The 13,749-nt window shown below is 41.5% G+C and overlaps 1 protein-coding gene across 4 annotated transcripts in view; it reads left to right on the top strand.

Moving 5' to 3' along the window:
* MDAR6 (monodehydroascorbate reductase 6) overlaps positions 1-13,749 on the top strand; it is a 91,817-nt gene that overhangs the window by 22,710 nt on the left and 55,358 nt on the right. For all 4 annotated transcript variants that reach the window (XM_077389358.1, XM_077389356.1, XM_077389355.1 and 1 more), the window contains exon 6: positions 9,172-9,290. In XM_077389358.1, coding sequence (XP_077245473.1) covers positions 9,172-9,290 — 119 coding nt within the window. The remainder of the gene's footprint in view (positions 1-9,171; positions 9,291-13,749) is intronic.

Consider the following 13,749-nt stretch of genomic DNA (forward strand, 5'->3'; position numbering starts at 1 on the left):
TTAAAGTCTCATTTTTCCATTGTCGAAGTGCCAGGAGGGCGTCCGCAGGGTCATGGCAAAAACGATTATTGGCGAAGCGCGTCGTGAACTTCCTGCCGAACTCATGGAAAGAACCAATGGAGTTAGGCTCCAGGCGTAAATACCAGTCGCTAGCACTTTTTCTCAACAAGGAGGTGAATGCTTTACACATGAATCCGTCCGATGCATCGCGAATAGACATTATCCTCTTAAAGTTTTGTAAAAATTCCAGCGGATCGGTGGTGCCATCATAACATCCAAACCGTGTCAAATCCATAGTCGCATCGACCGGGGCCCTGATTATTTTTGAAGTAAAAGGGGAGGAAGTCTTCCTTTCCCATTCATCCAGAATGTCATTCGTATAAGGTTTCTTCATTTCTCGCTTGACTTCTCGAATTTGTCTTTGGAGTTCGGCAAACTGGGCCAGTCCAAAAAGTTGGGCAGAGGTCGCCACTTCTTCTTCGCGAGTGAGAATTGGCCCTTGGGGTCGCCCTTCATGGATATGGTTAACATGATTCTGTGTGACTGGCCTCGAAGGAGGTGGTTGACCCGCCTTGTTCTGATGGGCCCCCTCTTTCAGAGGCATAGGACTGTTGGTAGAAGGTGAAGCAGCATAATCTTGTTCTCGCTGTCGTTGAGGGTGGCGATCTTCCTGTGATTCCCCAATGCCGTCCTCGTATATTTCAGTACATCTAAGGGGGGCAGGAGAATTTTCCGGAGCTGGAGGAAGAGGCAATCGCGAGAGGATTTCTAAACGAAATTTGTTAAACATTTCCATGGTGGGAACCATCGGAGGGGCACTTGACACGGGCAAGTTCTGCCTCGAAGCTCGCGAAGCATGCTCCCTAGAGACAGAAACATCCATGGCTACTAGTTGAGCTCAACTCCTAGTTTGCACTCTATCTTTTTGCTGGGGAAGAGGGTTTCTCATTGCCACAATGTGTTCTAACAAAAAGGGTCCCACGGATGGCGCCAATCTGATGATGCTGAATCCGGGTCCGTGATTGTGTGGCCGATAGAGAATCTCTGCTAGTTACCTACAATCACAGGTAAAGGGGTTAGGGGTCCGGGCTTGGTCCCGAACGGCCACTTCGACACCCAAGTCAGATTTCGACCTCAACCAAATAAATGAACCAGCAAGATAATAGAATGGGTCACCAGGTTACCGGATTCAACTACGGGTTCTTTATAGGTTGCGGGTGATTCAAGGAGGGTGTAGGGTTCGGGGTAAGGGGAGTAAGGGCGTCTGGCATCTCATACGCCTCATTTCCAGTAGTTTTCCCTTTGGCGGGCAATTAAGGCCCGTCTTTAATGGTGAGGAATGTTTCTCTGGTTTGTTTCCTGGTTCTTGGAGAGGAAAATAGCTCTCTGTTTATTCCTCCGTTGTTCTTGTTGTCGTGTGCCACATGGACTCTTTTCATCATTTGAGGAAAAAGACACCAGTTCCTTGGAATGGTCGGAGTGTTGGTCGCCATAGGATGTTAATAACGTGTGCCGTTTGCTTATTATCTTTTTACAGATAATAGATAGCGATCATGATAAGTAATGATGAGAGATCTTTTAGGAATAATCATGGACACATGTCCTAATCCTACGGTTATACCGTATTTAACCCTATCAGCGCAGTATGGAAGGAGTTTCTAAATCTCCTAATATTATATTTAAGATTGTTTCAACCTGGTGGATTTCGCAATCTAGGTCTTTCACTCCTACTTGCGAAAGCTTTCCCTTGGAGTGTATGACTCTCGGTACCATTGGTATTTCTGCTAAGAGGGCCTTGAGGCCTATAATTCTTAAAGTTTTCTGGATGAATCCTAGAAGCTCGAAGATGAATTTGAATACAAATGATGCTTCTAATGGTAAACCTGGTATCTCTGGTGGTGGTAGTATCTTTAGAGATCATAAGGGTAAGCTTATCTTTTTTATTTTTTGAAATATGACATTTTCCATAAATATTAAACGAGTAGTCCCAACCTGCTTTTACAAAATATGAAATGGAAACCGGGCATTCCCAGGCTAGTACAAGAATAAAAGAGTTAAATGTGTCCTTCCAAAAAACAGTCCTACACAACCCTTCCATGAGGAAGAAAACTAATTACAAATATGATAGTACTTCGATATCCTCCCTATTAGCTCTTGCCTTAGCTAGGCTGTCAGCCACCTCATTTGCCGGTGGCCTTCTGTGTTCAATTCTCGGCTTGACTACCCGCATTTGATCCAGTATTTCCGCAACAATGTTTTGCTATTTCCAAGGACCCTTTGAAATTTTAGAAGCCCAAGATACCGCATTTGAGAAATCACCTTCCACCATGAGGGGATGTTGGTTGTGTTCGAAGGCCCATGGCAGGCCAAAAAGTAAAGCTCTGACTTCCGCCTCATTAGCATCACATTGTTAACTTACCAACTTCTCCAAAAGCTTAAGCTGTTGGAGAAAGGCGTTATTTATCTTTTATACTTTAACTCTCCCCCGCACGTGTGGCTCACTTGGCAAACACTTGGCACATGTGGTCCCACTTTGGGCTGACCATTGCATGTGGATTTTTGCTATCCCTATCCGGGAGGTTTGAACTCGAGACCTTTGGCTTTGATACCATGTTAACTAACCAACTTCTCCAATAGCTTAAGCTTTTGGAGAAGTTGGTAAGTTAACACACATATACCATGGTCCCGAGTACGACATAATCCTCGTCCCAGAAGAATTTCTAATGACTCCTCCAAGCCCGGCCTTTCCAGGGTTACCCAGGGAGCATCCGTCAAAGTTGAGTTTCAGCCACCCCGTTGGTGGATTCATCCATTTAGGGTTGGGCTTGTATCTGATGGTTCTGTCCCATATCACCGACCACCAGTTCCTTATCAGGTCTCCCATCCCATAAGGGGTTTGTTTCTTTGACTTTATCCAGGAGACCAGTTCCACTTTAATATCAGAGGCGATACAAGCAGCAGTTCTACTTTTTTCCGTAAGCTCATCTTTGCCTTCTCCCATTTTTATGAAGTTGGAGTTGGAACTAACTTGCTGGCTGAAATGAGAGGCATTTAGACGGCCTTAGATATCGTAAGGTCTTAGGGTTCATAGAGGTTTTGGTGGAAGCTGATGGCAAGGTTTTGATGGATATTATTAACTCCAATAAGGAGCCACCTTAGTCTGTTAGCTACTATTCGCAAGATCTTTTGGACCTTATCTTTGACATTAACCCTCGATTATATCACCAATATAGAGAAGGAAATCAAGTAGTAGATGCTCTTGCCAACCATACTTGTGTTTTGGGAATAAATAATACTTTTTGGACATGGAATATTCCCTGGATGTGTTAGGGGGGAGCTATGGGGAATGGTATATTTGGCATTCCTGGTATTCGATTTAGTTGATTGTTTTTGTAATCCCAGGTGCGGGTGGGGAGGGGGGCGGGGGCTGTGAATTGGGTATTTTAAAAACTTTTCAATTAATTTTGAAATCAAATTAGTTCAGTCAATTAATTAAATGAGTATAACAAAAAGAACTTAATTAGGAAAGAAGTTGTCAAGCACGAAGATAGGGAGATGGAAGTTGACACGCGTGGTTTATAGTGGTTAGGCCAATCCGGCCTACATCCACTCTCCCAAGGCTTCCTTGAGTCTTCACTAATCCCTTGATCTCTTTCTGGGTAGAGATCAAACCGTTACAATGTTTTCTGAGCTTTCTTACGCTCCAAGGTTGATTCGGTGACCCTTGCACCAATAAAGTGAAGGAGAGAGGAAGAAGAAGTGTTTGCCTCTTTGTAGGCTTGTAGACAATTGAAGCAGTCTCTCTCTTAACCATGGTTTCAAATTTTGGTTTCGGAAAGCATTTCGCTCCTCACCGAAACCGAAAATTTCAACCGAAATTTCAAAATTTCGGGCGAAATCCACGAAACCAAATACTCAACTCAACTAAGCCTTTGTTCTAAACACGAAACCAAATAAAATAATATTTTATTTCATAGAAAATTTTGGCTGAAATTACCGAAATTTAGGCCTAAAATTTCAGTAATTTCAGCTGAAATTTCGGGAAAGTATTAAATAATTAAAAAAATCTAGATTTTTGGGTGAAGTTCCGTAAATCTGGGTCAAAATTTTGGGGAAAATGAAATTTCGAACGAAATATTGTAACGTTTCGGGTATCTACAATTTCGGTTTCGGGGTTGACCGAAACCCGAAATTTTGGATTTCGGTCGAAATTTTAAAACCTTGCTCTTAACACAGAAGTACAATAAAATAATCCTAGGCAGTCTCTCAAAGAATAAAGAATATCACATGTGTAGGCACAAGAGAGAGATTTTTTGATCTTAGAGAGGATTCTGAGGTATTTTTCATGATCAAGAGGGGTTAGATGCACATTAGAAGTCCTATTAAATGCAAACCCCTTGAGTTTATATAGAAAAAGTGAGAAAATAGCCATTATAGAACACTCAACGGGAAGTAGCCGTTAGGCACTGGGCGCATGTCCAGACTCTCAGCCGAGACTACCCCTCCCCTATTTCCTTGGCATTTTCCAGATTCTTGGCCGGACATTAGGGCCCGATGTCCTCCCACTGTTCTGGGCATTTTTTCTTTATTGTTCTGATTTTTCTGCCGGTTTTGCTTGAGGCCTCTTCCTTTCATTTGTATGGAATGCCATATAGTTCTGAACAAGTTCGGACTCCACCATGGCCTTCCGGATGTGAATTTACTTAACCTTTTGAGTCCGTTTAATTTGGAATTGATCTCTTAGAGTGCCACACTTGTAAATTCAACGAGAAAACTAGTTACACTAAGAAAAGAAATTGACCCTATTGTATCTTGATCTTTGACGAATCTTGAGTCTTGCCTCGGCTTCTGTGAGTTCTCCATGTATGGCTCCAGCTTTGGCTACGATCTTTTGGTCCAAGTGGGGATCTTTAGCTCCATTGCCATCTTTAGCAATGGGCTTGGAAAATTTCACTTGCATAGCAATTCATTCGTCAATTATAACTTAACTTGATAATACTTTTCAGTTTTTTAATCATCAAAACTCGGGTTTCCGGAGTACTTGTCGAACCCTTGGGCTAACAGTTTTTCTTTGGGCGTTGAGGCATGGCGGCATGTCCTCTTGTATTTTTTTCTCTAATATCAATAAAATTTTAGGTGTTGACCTGTGTTCTTAGATAAATTTCGGGTTAAGAAAATTCCTTTGGGCCACATATTATTTGTATTTCTGTAACATTGTGGGGTTGGCTTATTGATATCAAAGATTCAAAAAGAAGTTTGTTTACGAATTTTCTTTAAATCCATTTCTATAGGCTTTGCACTATTTTTTTTTGAAAGGTATAGGCTTTGCACTATTAATGTTTATAGAACTTCTAGTTGCCTACTTTATGTGGGCTTGTAAGAGCTTCTTATAGTAGTTTAGAAAATGCACTGACATGTTATCTATGTTGAGTGAAACTATGAACTTATCTTCAATACATTGAATATTTGGTGTTCAATTTTAAAAAATGCACTGACATGTTATCTATGTTGAGTGAAACTACGAACTTATCTTCAATACATTGAATATTTGGTGTTCAAAAAATTTCTAAGTTTTAATGATTAATTTTTAATGACCCTATAAAAAAATCTTTAATTAGGACTAGTGGACCCAGAATACAGTATAGATATTCAATATTTAATGAACCCTTATGATGTAGGGTAGAGAAGAGAATTAGAAGAAGGAGAAAGAAGAAGAGGAAGAGAAGTAGAATTAGAAGAAGAAGGAGAAAGAAGAAGAGGAAGAGAAGTAGAATTAGAAGAGGAGATATTAGGGAGAATTAGAAGAACTCGAGTAGGGAAAGGAATTTCACTCAATAATCTCAATATTCATCAAAAGTTCACAAATAAGCTGTAGCTTGGTGTATAATAGGCAATCAGAGTCCTAAAAAGAAAGAAACCTGCTAAATTAAGAATCCCTAATAGGAGGCTCGAACGTACCACGCTATGTGATAAGATCTTCAATATTGAAAACATGACTGATATTCATATCTAAATATGCATTAGGGCCTCATTTACGAAGGATACAAGGTCCAATGGCTCGAGCATGCAACTTTTTGAAAGAATGACGAGGGAAAAGCTTAGGTCGAACACGAACCCTAACACAGTTGCCTTCATTAAATTCAAGGTTCCTACGATGTACATCAACGGCGAGTTTGTAGTCAATAATACTCGTACGAGGGAAAAGCTTAGGTCGAACACGAACCATAACGCAGTCGACTTCATTAAATTCAAGGTTCCTACGATGTACATCAACGACGAGTTTGTCGTCAATAATACTCGTAGCAATCGTACGACGTCTATCAGCAATTAGGTCGTGGATGTGCTGGGCAAAAGACTCGGCTGACTGAGAGGGATGGGTATCAGGGGTAATGGTATAAGATCAACAGGCTCACGAGGGTTGACGCCATGATCACTCTCAAAGGGGCTCTTCCCAGTTGTCCGATTAACAGAACTATTGTACACAAACTCAGCAGTCAGTAACAAAAGATCCCACATACCTGGTCGGTCTCCTACTAAACATCTCAACAAATTACCCAAGCTATGATTATTAACCTCAGTCTGACCATCAGTTTGTGGATGAAATGTTGATGAAAACTTTAATTGGTTCCGAAGAGTTTCCTCCAAAAATAGCTAATGAATTCGACATCCTTGTCAGACACAATGAAAATAGGTAGCCCGTGAAGTTTGGCGACCTCCTTAAAGAACAACTTAGCAATCTGCACGGAGTTAGCTGTCTTGCTAAAAGGAATAGAGTGAGCCATCTGTGAGAAACGATCTACGACGACCAGGATGGAAGCATGTCCTCTAGCTGTCCTAGGCAGTTAAAGGACAACGTCCATCCTGACATCTTGCCATGGCGAATGGGGAATAGGCAATGACGTGTATAATCCAATATTTTGCTTCTTAGCCTTTCTCAATTGACAGGTGCGACATTGGGACACAATTCACACTAACATTTTTCACACTTATCTTGAATGCGGAGGCACAATGTGTAAAATCGTCATCGACGGTGGGAGTTCAATGAATGTAGTTGCCCAAGCAGGTGTTGCTAAAATGGAACTCAAACCTGAACCACACCCGCAGCCGTACAAGGTCGCTTGAGTTGATAAGACATCCCTACCTTTTTCACCTAGGTGTCTTGTCCCCATCAAAATGGGAAGTTACTCAGATAAGATATGGTGTGATGTCCTACGCATGGTTGTTGCCCACGTCTTGCTTGGCCGCCCTTGGATTTATTATGGACGTAGTTCATTATGGGCGAGAAAATACCTGTCTTTAAACATCATGGTAAAACAATTAAGCTGAAACCTACACAACCTAAGATAAGGTTAAGGGTTCTAAGCCTAATTCATCTTCGAAGCTAACGCCGGAGACATATTGCGCCCCGGTGTCCTTCTCCCGCGTCCATAAGGAAGAAGAAAACCCTTAGAACCCTAACCTTGTCCACCATTTCCACGGTCCTCATTGAAGCACACACGTCCACGTCATTGGAGCCGCGCGTCGCCCACCTTCACCGGCTGCTTCGTGCGAGGAAGAAAACCCAAATTGATTTCAAGTGGGTCTTGTATGTGATAACAGAAAGAAAAAGAAAAGAAAAGAAAAGATTAGGTATTTCACCCCATTCCTTCGTTGGGCACCCCTCTTCCTTTTCTTTTAAGAAAAGTCACTTTTGTACCCCTTCCTTTCACTTTGACATTCCCTGACGGTGACACTTAGTCACGCGAGTGAACAAAAAATGAAAAAAAGAGAGAGGGTAGCCCCCCCTTTTCCCCGGGCACTCTATCCATTTACGAAAGACCAATTTACCCCCCCTCCCCCCCCCCGGCAGAAAAAAAATAGAAATTGAATTTTCTTTTTCTCTCTTCATTCTCTCTCTGCATTTCCTCTCTCCTCTCTCGATCACATTTTCTCTCTTTATTTGGGATATTTCCGCTCAAAATTTGGTTTCGCCGTCAACACAAAAGTTGTTCGTGACAACTTTTAGAGTATATCCAGCCCACTCTTAGCAGCCAACAACGAGCGCAAGCACTACTTCGAGCAACTTTGGCCGTCCGTCAGTTTTGGTCCAACCACCGATCCAGGCCATCCGGGAATCCGATTTGAGATCTGTGACTGTATTGTGTTCCATTCGACATGACATACAGATCAGACGGTTTATTTCATTTTTTGACACCGATCTCAATGGCTCCAACAATTGTTCCATATTTTGATGGATACAAGGATCAATATTTTTCTGCACTACGGGTTCCCTATTTCTATGGCTATGATGACTACTACTATCCCTATGGAGATTCAAGGATGGATTTCTAAAATGGATCAAAGCACTTGATGCATACCATACTATGGTTATGATCATCAAATAACCATTCGTCGAGTCAAGGATACAGCCATTATGTATATGTATACATATTTAAAAAAAATACGGGTATGTGTGTACATAACTGGTTGAATAGATATATCTTATATAATGAACTGATATTTGTTACAGCCATTATGACCAAGTCCAACTCCAAAAAGACGAGAAGGACCCCTTGTCATAATGTAAGTGATACCATATCTATATGTTCACATGTAGAGCAGTATATGTTCACATGTAATGTGAACATATCTTATCTATATGTTCACATGTAAAGGACCCCATGTCATAATGTAAGTGATACCATATCTATATGTTCACATAATGTACTGAGAAACAATGCACAACCATGTGTATGATAGTCCTTTGCCATCAATATCCCGACTTCTGCTTGCTGACTCAAAATGGAAAAAAGGATGGTGTCTTGATATGGATAGTTTGTCATGGAGAACAACTATCAGTCAGTAAGGCTTTGTACCTCAACCTTGTGGTTTCATGCACACATACCAAAAAAAACTGTTATTAAGTAATGAGGGTTTCTGCAGAAATATCTGTCAATATTCAGTAGGTTGCAATCATCATGAAAAGTCGAAGTGAGTGTTATATATTTTTTGTAGATGCATCTAAGAAATTCGAATGCTAAACTATTGACTTTTTCTTTGTTTTATCAATGCAATGAAGTACAAGCACTATTCCTTATTTTTGTTCTAGGGTTCACCCTCTCATTTGTTTCTTGGATATTTTGCAAGTTACTAGTTATAAACTTATAATAATCCTTTCTCATTTTCCCAAAGGTGTTATATGAAGATCCGGTAACAGACATCGATGTCCAAACACAGACTTTGACTACATCTGCAGGCTGCCTTCTTAAGTATGGGTCCCTTATAATTGCTACTGGATGTTCAGCTGTAAGGTAACTACTGGATGTTCAGCTGTAAGGTAACTACTTTTGTTAGTAGTCAGATCTGGCTTTTTCATAATGTTTCTCAGAACCTATTCAGACACATAACTTCACGCTACAACTTTTTTTCTTCCATGTTCTTTAAGACATTTTTTTGAACAACAGGAGTTTGGTATTCAAGGTTAGAATCTTTTGCCTGATTGATTGAACAAGCTGAGAACTAAACATTTTCTGATTTGGCTGATAAAAAACCAAAAATGTGCTGAACATTGATAGTAATAATTAATATTTACTTGAAAAAGATGGACCCAAAAAGCAAAAGTTGGGTTATGTGGTTACATTGTAATCACATTTGGAACGAATGGAATCCAGGTTATTCAAGGATAGAAACAACTTCTGTAAAATAATAATGGAAATTAAATTGGATCTATTATGTTGCGCAAAAGGAAAGAACTTTTTTGCGTTCCTTGTTCTCCAATGATTCTTTACGAAATTGGATAGTTCTTAATGAGGAAAGAAAGCACAAACCTAAGCCATTGCCCATTGGCACCCCCCCCCCCCCCCCCCCACCCCCCCCCCCACCCCATCAAATCAAATTTTGGCAGTAGTTCAAACTTCAAAAGCCAACCCTTGGAGCAGAACGGCCACATAAGTGGTGTTCTAGAAGGTTTGAGATGGGGAATATGGATCTGGCTTGTGGGGCTAAGGTTTATGTATTGGTTTTTGGGCAAAAGGTTAGAAGCACCATGTTTAAGAAGAGAAAAATTCCAGGGAAAAAACTGTTGGGACTGGTTTGACAAGTTTACCTCCTGTCATGTCATGTGTTGACGTATTTGATAACGACATTTACGCGTTGCCCTGGCTTTGGAGTGGTCGGAAGCTAGTTGTGGACACGTTACATGTCTTAATTTACGGTGAGTGTTCACAACGTCCTTGCCAAGTGTCAAGTGACTGTTAATGTCTGAATAGTCCCCAAAAGGTTAGTTAACGGTGTTTACAATCATTGGGACAGTTTTGGTTTCGGGAGGGGGAGGGATCAGTGAGATTTTTGGGTAGCATAGGGTTTATGGTTGGGATTTTATGAGGTATAACTATAAGGTTCACGGTTGGGAGAGAGACTGGTAGACTGGTTTTGGGTTGGAAGAAGTGGCTCGTAGGGAGTGTAAGGGAAGGGGTTGAGGTACAGGACTGGTGGGGGCTGGTGTCGATGGATAAAGAGGTCATGTTTGGGGTGTTTTTGGTGGTGTAGGATAGCGGTGTAGGCTTTAGGGAAGGAGAGGGACTATTGGTTGATGGTATGGAATGGTGAGGTAGGAGTGGGGGCTGAGGAGGGAGGGAAAAGGGTGAGGTGAGGGTACGGGTTTCGGGTGAGGGCTGGTGGCTAGGTTTGAGGGGATAGGTGAGGGAAAGGGTTTCAGTTCGGTGAGGACAGGTAGGAGGTGAGGGTTGGTGGTCGGTGGCTGCAGTTTCTGGGTTATATGGGGGTTGCGGCAAATGAGTTAGCGAGATTGGGTTTGTGGGAAAAAAGGGATAGGAGAGGGGTTTTTGCGGCAAAGGGGGTTGGGGAAGAGGTTTCACGGCAAAAAAGTTAGGAAAGGGGTTTGAGGCTAAAAGTTAGGAGGTGAGGGTTGGGTGTGGGTCTTGCGGCCAATTGCCATGGGCTTGTGTATGTGGCAAGGAGAAAAAATGAGAGAGAGAGAGAGAGAGAGAGAGAGAGAGAGAGAGAGAGAGAGAGAGAGAGAGAGAGAGAGAGAGAGAGAGAGAGAGAGAGAGAGAGAGAGAGAGAGACTACCCAATGTGGGGCCTTCTCCTTGGCTGTAGTGTCTAGGAAGCTTGGGAGCAAAAGTTCTTCTTTCTATTATGTTCTTCGAAAGAGGCCAAATACCTTACATTTATAGAGAAAAATAAACTGTACGTCTAATAGGACTTGATCTCCTAATGCTATCTAATCTAACTTGACAAAGTATAAACCATTAATTCTAATAAGACCCAAATACTAATCCAACATTACTTAAAACTCTTAACACAACTTAACTACAAATTTCTTCAAACTAGAATTCTTAATCAAAACTGAATAGATAGGGGGCTCATGGACAGTTAAGTGACCAAGTGTTTAAAACACATGTGCTGATTTTGATAATGACACCCCAAATGTACTTTAATGCTCCACCTCCTAATTTGATATTGGCACCCCTCCTTCAAACAAATGCTCCTCTGCCTTCATCCTCGTGCCAAACATGTGGCAACTTTGTGGAATTCGTTCCTCCAGTGCCTTTAGACCTCCTCTGGTAAGTCTTGAGAGTCTTTTGATTCCAGATCTGAGTGAAGATACTCAAAGGTCTTAAGGATCTAAAGTAGAAACTATCCTACTAGGAGCTTGGATCCTTAATTGCTGGGCGATTTTGACAAAATAAATCAGTTAAATGTGCTCGCCTGCCCGGATTCCTAACCGTAGCAGGTAAGATCGAATTTCATGTGCTTGCTTTTATTTGTAGTGTAAAATCACAACAGTACCAACTAATCTGCATTTTATCTCAAATCCAGGAAGGATTTTAATGCTTTGTGACAGAAACATAATTATAGCTCACGTAGAAAACGAAATTTGCTTGAGGAGAAAACAAAACGAGGTAACAAGAAAAGATACGAGAACAAGATGATATGAACTAGGAGTTAAGGGCTTATAATAGAAGCTAACTAGCAAGATGATCTTTTCATGAAAAGAATTAAAAGAAAATGGAAGAAAGGTACTTTTATAGATAAAGAGGGATAATAGGAGATCATGCTGTAAAAGGTCTCTTTTCTCACCTCAAAGTGATGTACGTCCAGCTCCAAGAGCTGCTCCAAATCACTCACAAGAACAGAATATTTTTTCTCCCCAAAACTGATTTTCGTGAGGCCTCAATTTATAGATGCATGGGGAGGCTCTAGAATCTTCTTGCCAACTCATTGCCAATTGTATTGGCTGAGATTGCAGGACACTTGGAATAAAATGAAGCCCCTAGCTGGCTGGTCCCCACTAGGAGTGAAAGGTAGGCTGACAACTGGCTTGCTTAAGCTGGCCGATCACTAGCTGGCTGGTCCCTACTAGGACTTAAAGGTAGTCTGACAAGTGGCTTGTTGAACTGGGCTGGCCCCCACTAGACCGTACACAAGAGAAACCTAAAAGAAAATTGCACACACTCTCTCTCTCTCTCTCTCTCCTCTTTGCAGCTGTCATACAAAGAGACTCCCACACCCATGAGACATTTTCTCTCTTATATACAATCCTAGGTTTTCCAGAAGAAAAAAACCTAAAAACACTTGTTTCTAATTTAGCTTTCCACTAAACCGTGGGAAACGAGGCAACTTTCACCTTGGCTTGTATCCCAGCCACTTGAATATTTTTCATTGATGTTGCAACCAGTTCGCTGCGCCGCAAGCCATCATTGCCCTTCTGAAGTACCAGCTACACATCATCGAATCATCTTGGTTCTGACTCCACCTGATTCGATCAACACGACTAATGCATGTGTAGCTGCCAACCCGTTGATTCAACCAGTCAACTCTAGAGAGGGATCTTGATTTGTCCTCTTCATCCCGGGAATCAGCTTCTCACCATCGCCTGCTGTATGGAAACCTGTCTCTGCACGAACTGCGAAAGAGACCCTACGCGTGCGCATGCCACTACTCTTTTTCCAACTAGCCTTCAAGATCTTAGGAAGGCTAGTCACCATGTCCTTGATTAGAAGATTTATCCACTACACTTCTCTCCTTTCATCATAACCATACAACCGTGTGTGATTTTCATTGCTTTCCCTGCAGCTGAATACATGTAACCCTTGGAGTCCAACCATCCAAGCAACACTATTCTGTCGTATCTTTAAGACATACGTTACACCACCCAAAGTACGAACCACTCCATCGAACATCTTGATCTTCACGGTTCCAGTTCCTATGACGTCACAAGTAACCCTGTCACCCAACGACATTACACTTGCCCTTATCTCCTGGAACATATAAAAATATTCCCTCGTGGAGCATACATGAACTGAGCACTCTGAATCTAGAATTCACTTATCATCAAGGTTTTAAACTTCGGTTTCGGTCACCACTGAAACCGAAATATTTCGGTTTTGCCCGAAATTTCGTCCAAAAATCATTAAAAAATATGATAATGATTTCGTTTTTTTTTTATAATTTCGACCAAGAAACGACTTCATGTAAATTTCGTTTCGGCCGTGGCCGAAACTGAAATATTTCCTCCATTTCGTTTCGTTTCGGCCGAAATTTAAAACCATGCTTATCATGAGGAGAAGTATGATTATCTGTGTAGATTGTGAGAACATCTCCAACCACTTTGCTTAGCTCATCCGTTACTTCCACCACTGTATTTGTAGCACCATTGTCCAACATATAAGCTCACTTCGGAGAATCCTGCTTGATGTGGCCGTATTTCTTACAACGTTATCATTGCATGCCCTTTATGTGACCC

The sequence above is a fragment of the Tasmannia lanceolata genome, unplaced genomic scaffold (genome assembly GCF_043159265.1).
Source record: "Tasmannia lanceolata isolate RefF3 unplaced genomic scaffold, GAP_Taslan_0.1 ptg000008l, whole genome shotgun sequence".
NCBI lineage: Eukaryota > Viridiplantae > Streptophyta > Magnoliopsida > Canellales > Winteraceae > Tasmannia > Tasmannia lanceolata.